At 40.2% G+C, this 20,468-nt stretch overlaps 1 protein-coding gene across 4 annotated transcripts; it reads right to left on the bottom strand.

Annotated features, from left to right (window-relative positions):
* Positions 1-3,492: 3,492 nt before the first annotated feature.
* gtpbp1l (GTP binding protein 1, like) lies at positions 3,493-19,216 on the bottom strand. Of its 4 annotated transcripts, none has more exons than XM_026171867.2 (15): positions 19,137-19,216; positions 18,662-18,852; positions 18,045-18,156; positions 15,625-15,805; positions 9,914-10,097; positions 9,415-9,579; positions 9,168-9,291; positions 8,462-8,576; positions 7,627-7,771; positions 6,385-6,567; positions 5,914-6,049; positions 5,604-5,782; positions 5,342-5,488; positions 4,525-4,575; positions 3,493-3,764 (listed from the first exon to the last, which is right to left on the bottom strand). In XM_026171867.2, exons 2-15 carry the CDS (start codon positions 18,848-18,850, stop codon positions 3,657-3,659), a joined length of 2,019 nt encoding a protein of 672 aa, XP_026027652.2. In that variant the 5' UTR covers positions 18,851-18,852; positions 19,137-19,216; the 3' UTR covers positions 3,493-3,656. The 4 variants fall into 4 exon arrangements, with proteins under 4 accessions (XP_026027652.2, XP_026027653.2, XP_026027651.2 ...); XM_026171868.2 differs by having other exon boundaries at positions 19,069-19,178; XM_026171866.2 differs by lacking the exon at positions 19,137-19,216 and adding an exon at positions 18,980-19,001.
* Positions 19,217-20,468: the final 1,252 nt, after the last annotated feature.

Here is a 20,468-nt window from a genome sequence, read left to right as displayed (position 1 = left end):
TTTATACAGCATCAAATCACAACAACAGTTCTCTCCAGGCACTTTACTGTAAGGTAAAGACAGTAATACAGACAAATCAGAGAAAAGCCCAACAACTGGCAACCATGGGAAGGAAAAACTCCCTTCTAACAGGAAGAAATCGCCAGCAGAACCAGACTTGGCTGAAAGAGCTGAAAAAGTATTAATCAATTTCCAAAGAAACTGATTCACTGTTCAGCCATTTTTCATGTTGTGTTTGGTGGCTCAGGTGCAGGGGAGGGGTGGAGCAGCAGGTTAAGGGTGTGGTTTCAGGGGAGGCTGAAAACACTAATCGTGCAGCCGCTGGGGCCAGAGAGGAGGAGAGACCATAGCAGGAGCAGTGAGAGGAAGGCGCTGCCACGCAATGAGGAGCCGAAAAGCTGCTGACGGTAACGCAACAGCACTGAAAGGCACACTGTAAATAAACCTTTGCAGTCACATTGCTGAGCGTGGGTCATTCCTGCTACAAATGTGTATAAGCATTAAGCGTAATCAACAAATGAAAATACAAATGTCCTAAATTCAGACTGCCGTAAAACACTAAAATATTCTAAAACTGTAAACAGAAGAACAGTAGAACAATACACCCACCACCAGTGTCTGTTTCCTATTTCACAATGTTTATTTTATATTCTTCCACTGAATGTTTGACCCCAACAGCAGGTATATTATCACTTGCATGCTGCATTTTTTAATTCTTTTCTTGCTGACATAAACACAAACATTGCTGAAAACAAACTTGAATGGATATCCAAATTCTTCTTCGTGGCATTACAGTGATGTTGTCCGAAGGAGGCCACACCGACTGGCATGGCGAGATGAGCCAGGTTTTCAGCTAACGGCTGTTTGGGGATCACCTTGTTGATGTAAAACGTGCTGTATTCGGCAATTTCTGTCAATTCGACTAAAGAAATGAGATAAATTATGTTTTTGTGACAGGCTGCTGGTAAAAGTGTCCAAAAGATAAGACACAGTGTGTAGATACAGCACTGGTTCATCCCCTAAGATGGGAAAATGTTTTTTGATCCTTTTTTGTCAGCAGAGTAATATTTGTAACCAAATTCATCACAAAACTTTACGGTTGTGTAATAGAAGCCAAAAATCGATTACGCTGTGTAGACGCTGTCCAACCTTTCACCCTGAGCAATTTCTCCCATCCATCCACGGCCGCTTCTCCAGCTCAGGGTCACGGTGGGGCTGGAGCCTGTCAGGTAAAGGTAACAGGCAAGGTACATTCTGGACGGAGCACCTCTGAGCATACAAAGTATAAAATATAATTCTGAATTTCACCAAAGAGTCCTCCTAAACTTGTTCTTGAAGACATTATTTTAAATTATTTATTATTAAAACACGTTTTGTTAAATAACATCTTTATTTAAAAGGATTTAGAACACAAACTGGCACCACTTAATTTAAACGGCATGTACAACTTGCGTCTCACATACAGATTTTTGGACAGTGACACCTCTCCCACCGTTCGGCCTCCACGCGCCACTGCAACAGTTAAGATGGAAACAACACGAAGGCTCTCACTTTAACTTTAAAGGTTGAAATGTGACTGAACAATTCACTCATGGGCTATCGTTTTCATAAATGAAGCCTGTCGAAGATCTGGAGATGATTTTAAGTATGGCGTTTAATGTAGATGGCACAACATGTGGTCGAAAAGAACAAAGTGAATCTATTGTAGGAACATCTGCCTGGATGATCGCAGACCTTTACAACCTTTTTTAGTTTGGTGGTCCAGTTTTAATTGTTACTAAGGTCATTCTCTTTTTTACAAAGATAACTTTGACTGAACGCATAACCTGTTTAAAGGTGAAAAGGTACAATATCGTGGAGTGTCTAAGTCAATCACCTGAATCAGCTATGAAGGCAGAAAGACCTATGAAGACAGCTGCAGTCATGGTGTTGAAACAAAGCGTAACCACAACGGTTTGCTCTACTATTGCAGCTTGTTTTCAAAAGATGTAAAAGTGAGAAAAAAAATGTGTCACTGTCCAAAAATGTAACAAACTGTACACACAAACAGTCTCTTCAGATAAACATCCATGCACTGTTGGTAAGATCTAAAGGGGGAGAAAGGTAGTAATGCTCTTAGTTCATTGTGCTTATGAGACGTATAAAGCTGGTAGCTCAAGGACTGTCAGACCAGACTGATCAACATTAAGTTAATACTAATGTGAGGGGAGATCTATGCCCCCCAAAGAAGAAACAGAGGGCTGCAAAACTGTGACAACTGCCAACACGGTCACCTTCCCAATATAAAGACAACTCGAGAAACCACTTTAATAAAAACCAGTGGAAAACATCTGTGGCAAAAAGGGTGTAGTCTACTGTTGCTTACTTTAGCTTGATGTCATTAGGGGTATACGTCAGGTTAAGGCAGGATGCAACATGACTTGCACACGTGTACCATAATCTGGTGATTGTCCACGTTTGTTTGTGAAGCTTTGCACCTGATTTGGACTTCACATGAAAATTCTCAATTATATGAAGAACAAACACAAAATGTGCAGCAAAACCTCAGTTACTGAAACATGTTCTGTGTTGGCTTTGACATCATTAGAGTTTGTTTTTTTTAATTAAATTAGTAAAATACCTGATGGATGTTTTTGTGCACAAGACTTTATCAGCTTTTGGATTTTTCATTTAATATACTGGATCAAAGTGGAACTGTGCAAAGGTCCTCTGCCTGCTTTGCTTGTTCAAAAAGCACTTGTAGTACATTACACCATGACAAACGCCACTTTGCTACTCAACACTCCAACGTTAAAAAAGGATGATTCAGAAATTTTCTCTTTTGGCTTCATGAAAAACTAGAAAAACCGAAACACGGACTCTTAGAAAAAGTCGATGAAGATTTCCTTCTATAACATGTTTAAACATCGGCTACATGAGCACTTTGTGTACAAGCCGATGTTTCATTATAAGTGATGCATTCATAACTAGTCTCAGGGTAACACAACCACAGAGTTTACATCCATCAGTAGGTTTCCAGAGAACAGTTTGTAGCCAAACCCCAAAACCAGTGGTCAGCTTAAACTAACACAGCAGCAGCTTCAGCCGACCGCTTGCTATCAAATCCCTTTCAGCTCAATGGATCCCAAATGCACATTTATACTGCTGGCTTCAGTAAGCAGGAGCTTAAAAACAATTTTCAACTACTGAACACAATCCTCCTTCACTGACCAATGTTAGCAGACTCCAAGTCTGGTGCCTTCAGAAAGTCCCATTAATGACAGAACACAAGGAAATGTAGAATAAGGAAAAAGCAGGCTGACCGAGGGGGGGAAACAAAAAACATTAGAGGCAGGAGAGAGCAGAGAGAGTGACTGATCCATCTGCTAGAAGCTGGGAAAAAACAAATGAGATAACCACCTCCTGGAAAAACAAATTTAAAAAAGAACTATCACCTTCATCAGCCAACAAGAAAAATATATATCATTTTTGATAAATATGTCACTCTCTTGATTCAGACTGTTCACTAATTATTTATTTGTTTTTATATGAAGAAACATGGCCAGTCTTTGCACACCTGCAAGAGGCCCACACAGTCACTCTCCCTCCTCTTTGTGAAGAGATGATGATGATGACGATGATGATGACGGGCTGTGAAGAAACCCATGTTTGTGCTTTTAGGCTGTGCCCGCTGCTCCTGTGGGCACTGCTGTATTCGTGGCATTCACACCTTTCCCTCGATGTCTCTGACCACCTCTCCTGCGTCCCCCGCCTCCTGACTTGAGCTGTGGATGGACAGACAGCACTGTGAGCCAGCTGTTAGGTGAAATCAGGTTTGAAATAAAGCACAGGCGGCAGGTAAAGCTTGTTGATCCAAAACAGTTAAGATGCACTTAAGAGCAACAGGAACTCCTTTAAAAAGGTTAAGAGGGTAAAAACGAGTTTAGAGGTTCTCTGAGGGGAACAAACAAAAAGGAAAGTGAACAGTTCAGACTTTAGCCCAGGATATTTTAGTGGATGGGGTAAACACCTTACAAACACAGGCCCTTTTCCCCTTTTTTTGTTGAATTTAACACAAGTGTAATTACTTTGTTTTAAACGGGGTCACAGGAAACCCTGTAACTGCACAAATGTTCTGTCTGACAAAATAAAATTTTAGTAACATTTTAGTAACAAGTAACATTTAAAAAGCTAACAGAGACAAGTCATGTTTTTCTAATTGGTACGTTCACCAGGGAGAATATAGAATGGGTGTAGTTAAAAATAGAAGAACAATTAGGGAAAAAGCTCATTTTCCTTCCTCTAGCACCTCCACAGCTTTTAATCCCACTTGGGTCCAGTTCAGTAAGCAAACACTTGTACTTGCAGTACAGCAGCTTCCTGGTGTGACTGAGAAAGGTTTGTGAATATAAAGCAGAACTGCACTAAAGCAGAGTATGCATGCAAAAAAAAAACATCTGCTTAGAACCTGGGGAGGGTTAGGGAACAGAACAACCACACCTAAGGAGACGCCATCATCACTCCCACAGTCTGCAGGAACTTTACCTTGTTTTCTTTGTTGCCATCATGACACAGAGCCTCCTCCTCTGCCACTGTCTGACGCAGCATGCCAAGACAGGGAGGGAGGAGAGAGAGAGATAACAGCGAGAGAGTAAAGTGTTAGAACTGAAGGATCGGGAATGCAGAGCGAAAACAGCAGTGAGGACGGGTGAGGATCAGAGGGCAGAGGAGGGGGTGAGTGGAGGTACATGTGGCTGACGATGAAGGCAGGATGATGGACAGGGTAGGAGAGCAAGTTGGCAATAAAATGATTGAAAGTCAAAGTACAATAATGGAACAATAATGTGAAAGTTGTAGACATTAAGTAGCAGATTTAAGCACTTTGAAGAGCAGAGAGAAGATGTCTTCCAACACAAAGTTGACTGTAATAGAAAATCTAATGTCTGTGGTGACATTACCACACTAATGCACTAGTAGTGATAACTTTTGTGTCAACCAACAGTAATTGGTTGGCAAGAACTGAAGGGTGAAATACTACAGCCACAGAGAGGGAGTCAGTGACAGTCACTGTGACCAACAGGAAGCCTGTGGCTAAAAAATTCAAGAAAGCACCCAAAACAGAATTTCTGCAGCTCCAGATAAAACAAAACCTGAGTGTTCAGAGGGTGAATTACAGGATAGACCACAAGGACAAATGTCATAAGTGCATACAGACAGTGTTAGTGCCCGGAAGGGAAAACAAAAGTTCAGCACTGGAAAATTAACTGTTGGACACATAAAACAACCCGATGAAATTTGTCACTTCTTATGTTTTCTGTAAAACATGCACTCATGAGGATTCCCCGAGCACTGTTTCACTCACCGGTAGCTGCGCTGTGGTAGGACTGGGTGGCCGTGCTGCTGATCCACTGTCCTCATTAGCGGTTGTGCCCTCTTTAGAACTCTTTTTGCTGGCTTGAGATTTGGACTGCTGGGCCTTAGCTGCCTGGGTGTTCACTGAGTGGAGAAGCTGAAATTGCAAACACAACCTTGTGTTTGTTACACCAGTGTTCACATAACATTAATTATAGGATAATTAAAGAGTTTACACTGAACCAGAAAGGTAAGCACAAGAGCCCCAGTACCTTTGTAATGGTGCCTACAGCTTTGGTACGTCCTTCCCTGAACACCAGCTTCTGGTCACAGTGCAGGTATTCGGGGGTCTTGATGAAGCGAAAATGGACCGTGGCTTTGTCCCCAGTCCTCAGACAGTCTTTGTTCATTGACAGGATTGTGGCTGTCTGCCTAATGCTGCCACAGTGGACTAATGATACAGAGGGAGAGTGGCACAGTTACCGATTGGCCAGACAGTATTTTTCTTTTAGAAAAGGGAGTCAAAGACACACAGATGCCCATCGGTGCTATTTAAACTTGTGAGTGTCTGTATTTACTAACCCATGGCCTGGTATCTCGGGGATATCGTGGTCGGATGGTGAAGCACCAAAATCTCTGCTTCAAATTCCCAGGTGGCCTGTGGCATCAGCTTGGGAGAAACCATCACCATTCCTTTCCTTATGGATGATCGTTTGATCTGAGAAGACAGGAGGGGAAAAAGCAGCAGGAACAAAGGAAAAAGAAATGAAGCTGGGGGATTGGTTAAGACAAAACTGAATTAGAGCCAGAACACTACCTGCTTTCACTCTTTGGGATTTGCATGTATTACAAAACTGATTCTAAAGTTAGGAAACTAATTCATATGCATATAACGTCTCAAAGTTTCTGAATAATTATCCTCCTCAGAAGTTTTCAAAACTTCTTGCCAAGTCATCTTTGAGCTATTTTTATGCTGTCTTTTGGACTGATATGTAAAAATAATTCAAATATGTCATGATGGCTGTATTTCAACTAAATTATTTCCACACAGACCTTTTTGAGGGCGAAGGATGCGGTCTGTCCACCGCGAACCTCTCTGACAGGCATCCTCTTGCGGTGGATGGATTTAACTGCGATGGGGATGAAAGTGCCGAGGGGGTCTGGACCTAAGAGGAGCGTGTCGTTGAGTCGTATCAATCCACGTAACGTAGTGCCTGAAACTACTGTGCCCACACCCTGTGAAAGAGAAATGATACTTTTGGACTTTTCTGTTAGATAGGACTGTGTGAAGTATTGGAGGTTGGGGCAGCTAATGTGGAGTGCAGTATACTCAGAGACGTGCTGCTTTGTTACAAACATGTCTGTCATATGAATCTGAAATCTATGTATTGCAAATGTTCTCTAGAAAGCACAGAAGAACAGAGAACATTATTTACTATCAAACCTTCACCTTTCTGTGTATTTATCAAATTGACTGTTACTGTGCCTCACTGAAAACTGAAATAGGAGATGACCACAAGTAATTAACAACATTCACCGCAGAAGTCTAAATTATGCATTAAAAGAAAAAAAACTCAATCTAATTACTTCCTATGAGCAAACGCTTGGCAACAGTGGGAAGGAAGAACTCCATTTTAACAGAAGTGACCTTTGGCAGAACTAGGCTCAGGGAAGAGCAGCCTTCTGACTGGGGAGTTGATGGGAAAGAGAAGAAAGTTTAAAAAAAAAAAAAAAAAAAAAAAAAAAAAGAGTGTACAGAGAAGAAACACATCAGGGCTGAAAAGGTGGGACTGAGGAATAAAATGCAAATAAAAGCTTGATCAGAAAGAAACTAAACAGGGCGATGCAGGGCGTGGTTCTTAACACTGGGGCTGAGGACTCATACAAACATGCAGGAACTACAGGAAGAAACCCAACTCCTTTTGCTCCCAGCTTTTGGCCCTTCTACACGCCTCAACGATACACTCATTCTGATAAGATCTCCCACTGGCACTCAGAAAATATAAGACAAGCAACTCTCACAGCCACATCATGCTCAAAATAAGACCACCATTAAATCACCATTAACAACAACTTTGTCCACACCTTTCAGTTTCAAATTTGTTATTGCATATTTGAGTTTTTAACCCTAAAAAAAGGCACTATACTGACACAGATCATTAATAAATCTACCTCTATCTACAATGTCTTTGATCTAGTTGCCCTTGCTAGCATACTTTTTCATGCACTGAAACACTAATTGTAAAGAAATGAACATCCATGGCTGTATAACTGAGTGTGTGCTCTATTTCTTACAGGTACGGAGTATGTGTCGTCTATTTGGAACTCTGCAGGCTCATCATTGCTAAAGGTGGTCCGAGAGGAAAGGAGGTTCAAGAACATCTTCAGCAAGTCCATGTTCTCCCCCGTCACATTTGAGATCTGGAATATTGGACACATCCTGGAGAGAAGGAGAGAGAAAAAAAGAGAGATGATGAAAAAAAAAATCTATTCTGTTTAACCGACTGGGCTGGATGGCAGATTCCTTAAAGGGACTGATAAACCAGCACATGAATATTTACACATTAAATCTTAGGAAAAAATTAAAGAGGCAAGGGAAAGCTGTTTAACAGCATACCCACTTGACTTATAAACCTAAAATAAAAATGCACCACCCAGGCGTGGCTACACACAAACACCAGAGGCCGATCAAAAAACAGAAACCAGTGTGCTGATTGGTTCGATTTGAAAACAGAATCAAGATGACCCATGTGAAAAAAGCTATGCGTTAAAGCACTGAGATCATATGAGGACTCATCCAGCAATTTCCCCACAGACAAAATGTATACGCTTTTATTTTTGGCAGGAAACCGTATGATTAAGTAAAATTAAGGGTCAAGCTGATGTAGTCGGATTTATTTGGCATACTGGAGAGTGCGCATATGATATCCTGTTCTCCGTAAGTGTTTTTTTACTTACTTTCACTAAACATCTTTGGCATTTTATTCATAAATCCTAATTCTGCAGGAACATTTTAAAGATCAAACATTATTTCTAACTGTGTGAGTATGCTGTCAATCAACTGTCACCCATTCTGTTATTATTTCTCAGCAGAGTCACGCCCATCGTCCCACCTGTTCTCTGGTCTTACCTCTCAGAGCTGAAGTTAGAGGCTGTGACAATGACATCATCCTTGTTCTGCACCAACACTGGGATTTTCCTGCAGCCTGGTGACTTTAATAACCTCTGTAATAATTTTAGTGTCTCTGCAGACAAACACAAGCAAACCTGAGTTTCTTAAACCTAAAAACAACACTCATGACAAAATCTGAACAAAACAACCTGAGAGTGAAAATAAATGACATATTTAAAGAGATGGAAACTGAAAGTAGTAAGCTTTAAACGGAAAAAAAGACTGCTTTTAATTTACTTTTGCTTTAAAAGCATATTTATTCATGTTTTATTATTTCTTAATTATTATCATCACTTCCTTTATGTGCTCTTCCAGTAGTTTGTTGTTTTTGTAAACTTCTCTCTCAGTTTGCTTCACTTTAAAAGCGTTCTAGCGATTTACTTTATATTATTCATTTTCTTCCCAAAGAGGCTTTTTTTGAGTTAGAGCCCAGTTTCCTACCTTAACATAATTAAAGCAGAGCCATGAAGCGTGAAAGTATTTACTGCTTTTAACAACACAATGGTGGTCTTTGGTATGGCTGTGTTTCTGTAAACATTGCTGTGGGAATGGAGATTGTGCTGAATTTGCAAAACCTCTCACACTGAGCATGAAGTTAAGAAACTGGGACCTAAAGATGTAGAACAGAGCAGTTATACAGCTGTGCTGGAGATAGTGGATTTACCTTGCAGGATGTTAGCTGGGCACATGTCTATCTTGGTAACCACAACAAACACAGGTACGTTTAGGGCCAGCGCTAGACCCAGGTGCTCTTTGGTCATGCCAACAATGCCAGCATTGCTGCCAACCTACATGGAGAGACAAGAAACACAGAGATGAGTGGTTAAATATGTGAGGGCAGAAACAGGAACAAAAAAGTAACAAAGGATTTGCCAGGAAATAGTTAAATATAAACTTTCAATCTCTCTCACCATGAGCATGCAGAAATCAGGCAGGTGTCCCGTCATGCCAAAGACTGTGGTCTTCAGGTACTTCTCGTGCCCAGCTAAGTCAATAAAGGTGATGACTTTGGAGGATTTCTCACAGATTTTGGTCCAGTCTAAACCCCCGCCATGGCTGTCTGGCTTGTTTACCACCTAAAGAAGCGAGTAGACAGAAAAGAAAACCTACTTATAATGGACGTGAGAAAAAACGGTAGGATGAAACTTTGAAAGAAAGCTTAAAAATGTTCCTGCAGGAAAAATACATGCTGTTAATTAAATGTGATCAAACTTTTCACAATTATAATTTCACATAAATCCATAAAGCTAACAAGAAAAATTACTATCTGAATAGTCTTTCACTGAGCAGTGTTTTTTTTTTATATTTGGTACTCAAAAACTTTTAAATAAATGCAAAAAATAAGGAAAGATCACTACAGAAATGCATTTCTCCAGTGATTTTGCCCATTCACAACTGACAGCAGCCCACCTGTCCTTCCTGATCAAAGCCCAGGATATCGTTGCCCACACTGCTGGTCCTCCCACTTTCCATCTCATGTTTGTGCCGGAAGAGCTTCTGGCGAGCGAAACCTCTGCCATTATCCAGCTCACCATGGGTTAACACTCCCAGCAGGGTGCTCTTTCCAGCGTCTACATTTCCAACAACAGCCACTCTAGAGAAAAGAGAACAGAAAAGAAAAAAAAGAGTGAATAACACAAGTTTCAGTACAGGGTAGTGTACAGGGAGTGCAGAATTATTAGGCAAGTTGTATTTCTGAGGAATAATTTTATTATTGAACAACAACCATGTTCTCAATGAACCCAAAAAACTCATTAATATCAAAGCTGAATGTTTTTGGAAGTAGTTTTTAGTTTTAGCTATTTTAGGGGGATATCTGTGTGTGCAGGTGACTATTACTGTGCATAATTATTAGGCAACTTAACAAAAACAAATATATACCCATTTCAATTATTTATTTTTACCAGTGAAACCAATATAACATCTCCACATTCACAAATATACATTTCTGACATTCAAAAACAAAACAAAAACAAATCAGCGACCAATATAGCCACCTTTCTTTGCAAGGACACTCAAAAGCCTGCCATCCATGGATTCTGTCAGTGTTTTGATCTGTTCACCATCAACATTGCGTGCAGCAGCAACCACAGCCTCCCAGACACTGTTCAGAGAGGTGTACTGTTTTCCCTCCTTGTAAATCTCACATTTGATGATGGACCACAGGTTCTCAATGGGGTTCAGATCAGGTGAACAAGGAGGTCATGTCATTAGTTTTACTTCTTTTATACCCTTTCTTGCCAGCCACGCTATGGAGTACTTGGACACGTGTGATGGAGCATTGTCCTGCATGAAAATCATGTTTTTCTTGAAGGATGCAGACTTCTTCCTGCACCACTGCTTGAAGAAGGTGTCTTCCAGGAACTGGCAGTAGGACTGGGAGTTGAGCTTGACTCCATCCTCAACCCGAAAAGGCCCCACAAGCTCATCTTTGATGATACCAGCCCAAACCAGTACTCCACCTCCACCTTGCTGGCGTCTGAGTCGGACTGGAGCTCTCTGCCCTTTACCAATCCAGCCACGGGCCCATCCATCTGGCCCATCAAGACTCACTCTCATTTCATCAGTCCAGAAAACCTTAGAAAAACCAGTCTTGAGATATTTCTTGGCCCAGTCTTGACGTTTCAGCTTGTGTGTCTTGTTCAGTGGTGGTCGTCTTTCAGCCTTTCTTACCTTGGCCATGTCTCTGAGTATTGCACACCTTGTGCTTTTGGGCACTCCAGTGATGTTGCAGCTCTGAAATATGGCCAAACTGGTGGCAAGTGGCATCTTGGCAGCTGCACGCTTGACTTTTCTCAGTTCATGGGCAGTTATTTTGCGCCTTGGTTTTTCCACACGCTTCTTGCGACCCTGTTGACTATTTTGAATGAAACGCTTGATTGTTCGATGATCACGCTTCAGAAGCTTTGCAATTTTGAGACTGCTGTATCCCTCTGCAAGATATCTCACTATTTTTGACTTTTCTGAGCCTGTCAAGTCCTTCTTTTGACCCATTTTGCCAAAGGAAAGGACGTTGCCTAATAATTATGCACACCTGATATAGGGTGTTGATGTCATTAGACCACACCCCTTCTCATTACATCACCTAATATGCTTAATTGGTAGTAGGCTTTCGAGCCTATACAGCTTGGAGTAAGACAACATGCATGAAGAGGATGATGTGGACAAAATACTCATTTGCCTAATAATTCTGCACTCCCTGTATGCAGAGCTGTTACTTCAGTCAGGACCCTTTACAGTGTTGGAGGCTAAAGGAGCTTAAAACAGTGAGCCCTATATGAGAGAGCCAGTCAGCTGACTGCCTGTCGTGCGGCTGACTTTGTGGACTCCCTCACCAACACTTTGGACAATTTTACAGCCAAGTCATTACAAATCTTTCTACCACCTCTAAACCCTCCCATTGAGTATATGAAGGTTCTCAATCTTCATTTCTAAAAATAAAACTGATGGAGACTGCTGGGTATTTTATTGAGACTAAAAAGAAATCCAGCTTAAGACCTACATCTATATTTTATTTCTTTTTCACTAATGGTGTTGTCCATTTCTGTTCTTGTGCGTTTGATTATAACAAGTTGGAAGTAAACAAGTATCCTCGGCTCAACATGCAAAATAAATAAAGGGAAAATTATGTCAAATGCAGGACGAGATCATTTTCAACCTTCTAAATTCAATCGAACATGAATGAAACTCAAATGACGCACAATAAGAAAAGACATGCCAAAAGTAAATAAACACTCCCAGCAGCAACATCAGGTACAAAAGGGCCTGTGCTATAATAAATCATCACCTGTCACAAACAGGCCAGCGTATTTGTTTTCTGGTTTATTGCTGCTCTATAAACAGGGACAAATGGAACCAAGCTATACAATATTGACACAGACATCAACAATACGAAGTACAGCATAAAACAGGTGCAGTGTGCAATTCATTTTCAAATTGGGTTAACTTGCATGAGCAAGGCTATAAAACACCATCACAGCATTCTCACAGCTGGGCCTTTGGTTCTTGGCTTTGTCTAATGCAACAGTACACAACTTTTCTAGGAAGGTTCAGAAAGAAAGTGACTGCCATCAAAAAATGACTCCTCTTTCCTGCCTTGCTCTGAGACACAGACAAGTACATGATTCTGACACAAGGGTTATCTGTGCTAAGGCAGTGTGAAAGATAATGCACAAAGTAAGCCTCTGTGGACGCTGCCAAAGGAAAAACTCTGCTCACACAACTGCAAGATCACACATGGGAGCAGGTGGTTCGGCCAATATGACTAAGATTACTAGTGTGGATGAGATAGAGCCCAGCATGTCTGATGTGAAGCTGATCAGGTCTGCTGCAGTGACTGTCCAGTGTTGACTGTGAAACATTGGGCTGGTGGTGAGCTAATAATGGAGCTGGAGACTGCAGAAGGTTTAGAAGATTTGATGCATGCACCATTTTGGCTTTACATTTGGTTTCTGCACATTTACTAGGGTTTATAACGTATATATGCACATGAGCTGCAGACTTCAGCTATTACTCCTGTACTATTATTTTATTTACCAGCCGCTTTGATAACAGACCCATATCATCTATTACTTCTCCAGTGAGCCTCATCCTGTGGATTAGGGCTGCTCGATTATGGCAAAAATGATAATCACGATTATTTTCACTGAAATTGAGATCGCGATTATTTGACGATATTTATTTAACCCTTTAAGACCTACTATAGAACCAAGTCCGCCAGAGCTTATATTATTTTTTTACATGTTGTAGTGCCATTTGTGGGAGCATTTAAAGTTGCTAAATAACTGTTATAGCCCATATTTTAATAATATGTATGCATTAAGTCCATAGTAACTACATTAATTGCAAAAAAGTGCAATAAACTACAAAAAAATTGAAAATCGTTTTTGTTTTGTTTTTTTACATATATTTCTACTTGGAGAAATTTAAGAGGTTTATCCTTCAAAACTTTAAATACAAAAAAGTTGCAAAAAATAGTTTACAACAACAGGAAATTTATTTTGAGTGTCTTCATAGTTTTATTTTGGAGATACACCAATTTTTATATACACTGCAGGTAAAACAAAAAAAACAATCCTATGATGCAAATTTGCAAAGAAAACAGCAGGTGCATCAAAATAAACTATTTCCAGCAGTGCAATTCGAGTTCTAAGCATCCCAGAAACTATTCAGAAAAGTCAAACATGACCAGTAGAGGTTTTTAAGGTCTACAAGTAAAAAACTACATTTCCGCGAAAATGACGTCACTTCCGGTTTCGGCCAGGAAATGGCGGACATGAGACAGTTCGCGCTGACATCTGTTTCACTGTGGGAAGTGTTATGAACAGCTGATCGGATCGGCAAAGCATGTTTCTGGAATATTATGTTTTTGTTCCTGCAAGCGCTTTTTATGCAATTTTTGCAAAGCTATATGTGGAAGGAAACCGTGACCGAGGACAAGCTGATGGCATAAGTTGTAAGTACAACTCCTCCGGTTTCATATGCAAAACAAATTATTGCGCTAGCTTACGTGGTTCAGATTCTACAGGGATTTAAAAGTAGTTACACAAAACGGAGCATGCTGCTCTGACCGGCTTTAAAGGGTTAACAATGACTTTAAAAAATAATATAAAATAGTGTGCAACACCACTGAAGTTTTTTTTTTTTTTTTTACCTCTCTTTTCAACCAACGGCAGTCACTCTCCTCTCCAAATAACTTCTGCTTAGCTTTCCGAGCTTCCCTCGGGTCCTCTTAATCAGCGGTCTCCAACCTTTTTTGCGCCACGGACCGGTTTATGCCCGACAATATTTTCACGGACCGGCCTTTAAGGTGTCGCGGATAAATGAGGGAGGGGCTAATAATCGGCTCAGTCATTTTTAATGATCGTTGAAAGCCCAGATCGTAATCGTGATTAAAATTCGATTAATTGAGCAGCCCTACTGTGGATGAACTCTACTTCCTCTGTTTTGAGCTACAGGTTGTGCCAGTTGTTCTTACATTGCTCTGCCGTCTATGAGACAACAGGTTTCCACATTCTGAAGGTTCTGGTCACAGTGGAGTTGGAGCAGTCGGACAGGCTTTTTGGGGAAGCAGGTGAATGACAGAGGATCACCACAACAACATGGCCAGTGACTCAGCCAAGGGGACAGAGGTGTCAGGAAGATCAACAGCGAATGAACTTTTAAAATAAGAGCAGGGGGACTGTCTGTGTCATGAGTCCATGAGTAAATCAATAACGCATGGTGATTTTTTTTTCAGATTCATAAACATAACAATTCTTAAATGACTCACAAAATTACTGGTGAGCCGGCCTAATGGAAGTTTACATGTGGCAAAGACTAAATATCTAAATACAGATTGAACTCCCAAGCTCAAAAAGCTTAGCTGGAAAGGATTTTACCAACATGTCCCTTGACCTGAATTCAACAGAGCACCTTAAAATATTTTAATGTGAAATGTAGATCAACAAAAGTCCTGCAGCAAAGAGCAGCTAAAAAAGTAATCAAAGAGAATTTCAAAAATTCAGCCCATAAGTGTGAGCCAGACTGTAAGCTTCCTTTGCTAAGAGGTTTCTGTAATTACAAAAAAAAGAGACAAATATATATATATATGTAATAAAAAAAAGAATAAAATCTAATTAAGGGTGAATTGAGTTTCGATGCATTTCATTCTTATAAATTTGAGTCTGGTGGCCAGTTTTGTCTTTTATTGCGTCTTATTCTGCTATTGTGAACATCTGGGAGAGAAGCTTTTTGCTGACTTGTCGGAAGCGCAAATTCTTATTTGATTCGTTCAAAACACTATTTTAAAAAAATGAAGCAATGTTAGACAGGTGCATTAGTTTGATTACATACTTCTTCCTGGTGGAAACAACTATCACAACAACAGGAACCTGTGCTTTAAATCTGCCTATAAATCTCTTCAGCAATGCTGGCCAAAGAGCCATTTCTGTAGCTTTCTGAACCCAGTGATACATCAAAACTCATTTATGCAACAGAATATGTTTGAGTCATATTGTCATATAACCTGGCATTCAATAATAGCCAAACCCAACAGTCACACATTAACAAGTTAACAATGCAGGTACATTTTCTAATGATTCTTTTGCCTACACCCCAGAACCTCCCCTCATATTTTTTACCTGACTTCTAGGAAATCCTGCTCGCCCACGCGTCGACGGATGAGGTAGTCTCGAATCTTTCCTCCAGCGTCTGTCCTTTCTCTTAGCATGATTAAGTCAGCCTCAATCTGTTCACACAGCGACCGCACGGTGGCTACCGACGCCTCCATGTCCTTTTCATCCAGACCATAATCACCTCCATCTAAACGAAGCGTATGAGAAAGGAAGAAGTCACTCTCATGCAGGACAGTGAGGGACCAATTTAATGGATGTTTTTAGAAAAAGCAATTTCAGCAGTAATGTGACGCCACACCCTTGGAAAATTGGCATCTTCACTGCTAACTGGGCAATACAGGAATGTTAGTAACATGTAATATGAGAGGGTGGTGACTGGGAGGACAAAGACCACACAGAAGAATGAAAGAGGGTAAAACAGGTGGTTTTTAAAAGAAAGATGGGAGTAGGTGTAAAGAGACGAGAACATTTAAATTACTGCGACCAGAGCAATTTTCAAAATGAACGAATCACCAGCAGTCAGCTTCAGACAACTTTTAAGAGAAGACTTTATTTTCTAAAGGCTGTATATATGCAAATTACTCTAAATTTTCAAAGAAACCCACAGTATTCATCCACTTAACAGGTAAAGAAATGTATTAACCCATTGGTTGCTGCCAGTTGCTTTACAAGTAGAACTGGCACACATAAATTACAATAACAACAAAAAAGCTTATGATTGATTGACAAAAAGAAACACAGCCAGTTAAGGCTGCTTGATTATGGCAAAAATGATAATCACAATTATTTTCACTGAAATTGAGATCTCGATTATTTGACGATATTTATTTAACAATAACAATGTATTGAATAATGGCTTTAAAGATTGTCAAAAATAATATGAAATAGTGTGCAAATACTGATGACAGTGCAAATGTTTGCAATATAAAAAATAAATGAAAAATGTAAACATTAATATTTAGTGAACTTCAAAATACTGCATAATATTAATGCATGCTTAGGCTGCTGCCCCCGCGACCCGGCCTCGGATAAAGCAGATGAAGATGGATGGATGGATGGATTAATGCATACAAATAACCAAACATCAAGACAATCTGTGTAGCCACACAATGCACAATTGCATCAAACTGACATTAAGGTATGCCAACTAAAGTTGCTGCTCCTTCACTTTGTGTCACTTTGTGTCACTTTGTGAGCGGTCTTTAAATGATTGAATGAATTTGTAGTGTTTATTAACAAAGTTTACACACTATGTCTACTTGATCCACGTCTGACTCCGCGAATCCATAATGTTTCCACATCACTGAAGTTGTTTTCCCTCTCTTTTCAAGCAACGGCATTCTTTCTTCAGCAGTCATTATCCTCTCATCTCCAAATAACTTTTGCTTAGCTTTTCGAGGTTCCCTCGGGTCCAATTAATTGTTGTGACGCGTGTTTGAAACGCAGAGAGGTGCGCTCGATTTACCACACAGAGCAGCACAAGAGTAAAGCACGAGGGAGGTGCTAATAATCGGCTTGGTCATTTTTAATGATCGTTGAAAGCCCAGATCGTAATTTTGATTAAAATTCGATTAATTGAGCAGCCCTACAGCCAGTCACATTAGAAAGTCTGTTAGTTTTTGTCTGACTCGTCAGACAGCCTTTGGTGCTGATATTCTGTCTGTACCACTGCACTACTGACAGTGCCTGTGCTGACCGAGGATAAAGTGACATGCCCTTATGTGTGCTCTGGGTCAGACAGTTGCTTTAACAGTCAGAAAATAGCACAAAAAGGCCAGCTGCATTTGTGTGTAGAGCTTTAGAATGAACAGCAAACAAATGGGATTAGCTGTTTGGGAGGCCCAGAAGTGACGACACAGCTACAACACAACAGTGACTGAAAAATACCAATAAAACTACTTTTCCCTAACAATTACTATGGCTGTGAAGCAATAGGTGTTATACCCCACAGCCACATGTTTGAATTTATGTTTTTGAATAATTAACTTTTATTTTAGAAGTCAGGCACTGACATAATATAGCTGTACAATTTTTTCCTTTGCTTTACAGATTTCAGCCTAGTCTAAAAACAATATGCCTGCTAAAAGTCTTTGGTGCCACCTACGGGATATCCTGAACATACACACACCAGATGACTGAAAACACAGCTTTCTTGCCTTAGATAATCTCAGACTTTTAGCCCTAAATAAATATTTCCTCTCATTCAATAACAAGATACAGTTTCCAACTGCTAATACATTATTTTATATTAAAAAAAAAGACTTTTATTTAAAAAAAACACTTTCTTTCCTTTTTTCTTGTCTTTTGTGTGTGTGTGTGTGTGTGTGTGTGTGTGTGTGTGTGTGTGTGTGTGTTTTCTTGCCACATTATCCTATTTTAAAATTACTATACATTAATGAAGTTCACTGGAAGTTGCTAACTCTTACCTGAGCCCATCCCAACCACATAGATTGTCTCTCCGCAGCCCTCATCTATCCGCTCCCTCAAATGTCTCAGTAATGAATCATATTGCTCCCCTGTTGGACTCACAAGGACCAGCTGAAAGGTAGAGACAGTAAATGAGATAATAGCTGAACATTTGCAAAGGTCAGACAGGGCAAACACCATTAAACAAGTCTTCTGTGAGTGCACATACAGCAAGTCACTACCGCAACAAGTAGTCAGCATTTTATAAAAACAATTTTACACAATAAAGTTTTGTTGGTGTTTTGTTTTGGTTCAGTCTGACTATTTAGGATTCTCCATTCAACAATACAAAAAGAACTGCAAAGTTTGCATATACAGTAGTTAGGTTACATGTCTAGTATGCTGCCAGCTGGATACAGTTAGATATGGTGCAAAATACTGTACGTGTCACTTTCTCTGGGATGCACAGCGAGCATTAAATGCCCCGTGTACAACTTTTAAGCACCTGTAAAGTTATTATGGCATACTACGTGGCACTCATTCACACGGTGACAATATAGAAAACCAATGAACAATCTGCTCAGTCGGAATGTATTAAAACGTAACGACTCAACGCGCAATTAACAATGAGGCCCACCTTGCTACTTAAGTCTAAATGATCCGCGGACTCTTCATTTGTATCCTCGCCGTCTTCAAAGCCCTCTCCGCCGGACTGATCCTCGGCACACCCCCGGTCCGGTGCAAACATACAAGCAGGCACTATAGACTCTGCTGCTGGCGCTGTACCTGGGTGTAACGCTGGTTCTGTCGCCGTTAACGACGCCATTTCTAGAAAAAGTATGAAAATAGCAAATAAAACAACTAAATTATGTGTATGGCTTCAATGGCTAACATTTAGACATTAGCAATGATAGAAAGTTAGGCTGGTTAATAGAGCCAGCTAGTAAATGCTAACCAAACATCGAACATTTAACACTCTTAACAGGGGAAAACGAGGTTTTAATAAATCGACACAGCTGCGAGGTGACGACTAGATGTCCATACTTTTATACGTTTAAACTGTTGATGAAGATGAATTATATAATACATTCTCTCAAGAAACGAAGGCATACCAGAAGTTGCTAGCTAGCTGATAGGCTAACTTAGTTGTTTACTCTGGTTGGCTTCGTTAGCTTGGCACTGACTGTATGGCACGCCCATCAAAAAATAAACAAAAGGGATTGGCTACACTATAGGTAGCCCCGCCCACTGTTGGCGTACATGAACTTGTCGCCTTTAGTGACCTACTTAGACATGCATAGCCATCAACACACACGCTCTGACTATAACATAATATGCATAATAAATAAAAAGCGTATAATTTGTGTGTATTAAGAAAATGTTCTGATTTGTTAAATCAGTTATGCAGTCCTATAAACATACATGGAAATCCATTATAAAAGGCAAAATATGCAGAGTATGGTCCAGAGTTGATTTCGTGTTGTAATTTCAAATTTGTACAATACAGTTATTTGTTTCATTTTAGTTCGGTTTCTGTTAGTTTCAGTTGTAGTTTTAGTCTTTATTCGTGGCCTGAAGGATGTTTTCAGAAAAGTCATCACCTCTAAAACAACAACAAAAACATGAGCACTGAGCAACAGTGGACATCCACTGGATGTCCACTGTTGGATGTCCACTGTTGGATCCAGTGGATGTGTGAGTAAAGATACTCACACATCCACTATTAACACAGACTCTCCCCAGTGTCTGTGTCTGATGAGCTCAAGCAGGTACTGAGAGTCTGGTGTGGGGACGTTCAATGAGTCCACATAATCTTGTGTCAAAAAGCAGTTCAAAAGAGGGTAAAAAAAAGTATACAGCTGTCAATAAATATACGGATATTTAATAAAGTAGTTAAAGTCATCATGCATCCTATTCGCTCGTGTTATGCGCTCTAATTATATGCGCTCTAAATAAAGAAAGGCTTTTATTTATTTATTTTGAAAACTTCGAATTCGTCAGTGTCACCAATCTGCTGCAAGCTGACAGAAATGTAAAGGGGGCACATGGCGGTAATCGAGGTGGGAAAAGGGGTGGGGGTTGGGTTCGGTGTTCTGGATAACTGTTTTTGTCATGTAATTGGATTGCACTTTGTCAGGTCTCTACCCTAAGACCTGAACAACTTGGGTGTCCCATCTGAAGGCTAAGCTTCTGCTGATCTAGCTTTTAGGGTCACTGAGACACACAAACCCCCTGACCTCATTAAAAACAAAACAACAAGTATTAACAATTGCTAACAATTCTCTTTAGTTGAGTTCTAATCTGAGAGGCTGTTAACTTGCGATTTCTGCGGCCTGTGATTCAGATGATTTTATCCTCAGCAGCAGAGGTGACTCTTGGTCTTCCCTTCCTTGGGTGTCCTCATGTGAGCACTTGATGGTTTTTGCGACTGCACATTGAAAGAT

This window comes from Astatotilapia calliptera, chromosome 6 (genome assembly GCF_964374335.1).
Source record: "Astatotilapia calliptera chromosome 6, fAstCal68.1, whole genome shotgun sequence".
Classification (NCBI taxonomy): Eukaryota; Metazoa; Chordata; class Actinopteri; order Cichliformes; family Cichlidae; genus Astatotilapia; species Astatotilapia calliptera.
This window is presented reverse-complemented; position numbering and strand designations above follow the sequence as displayed.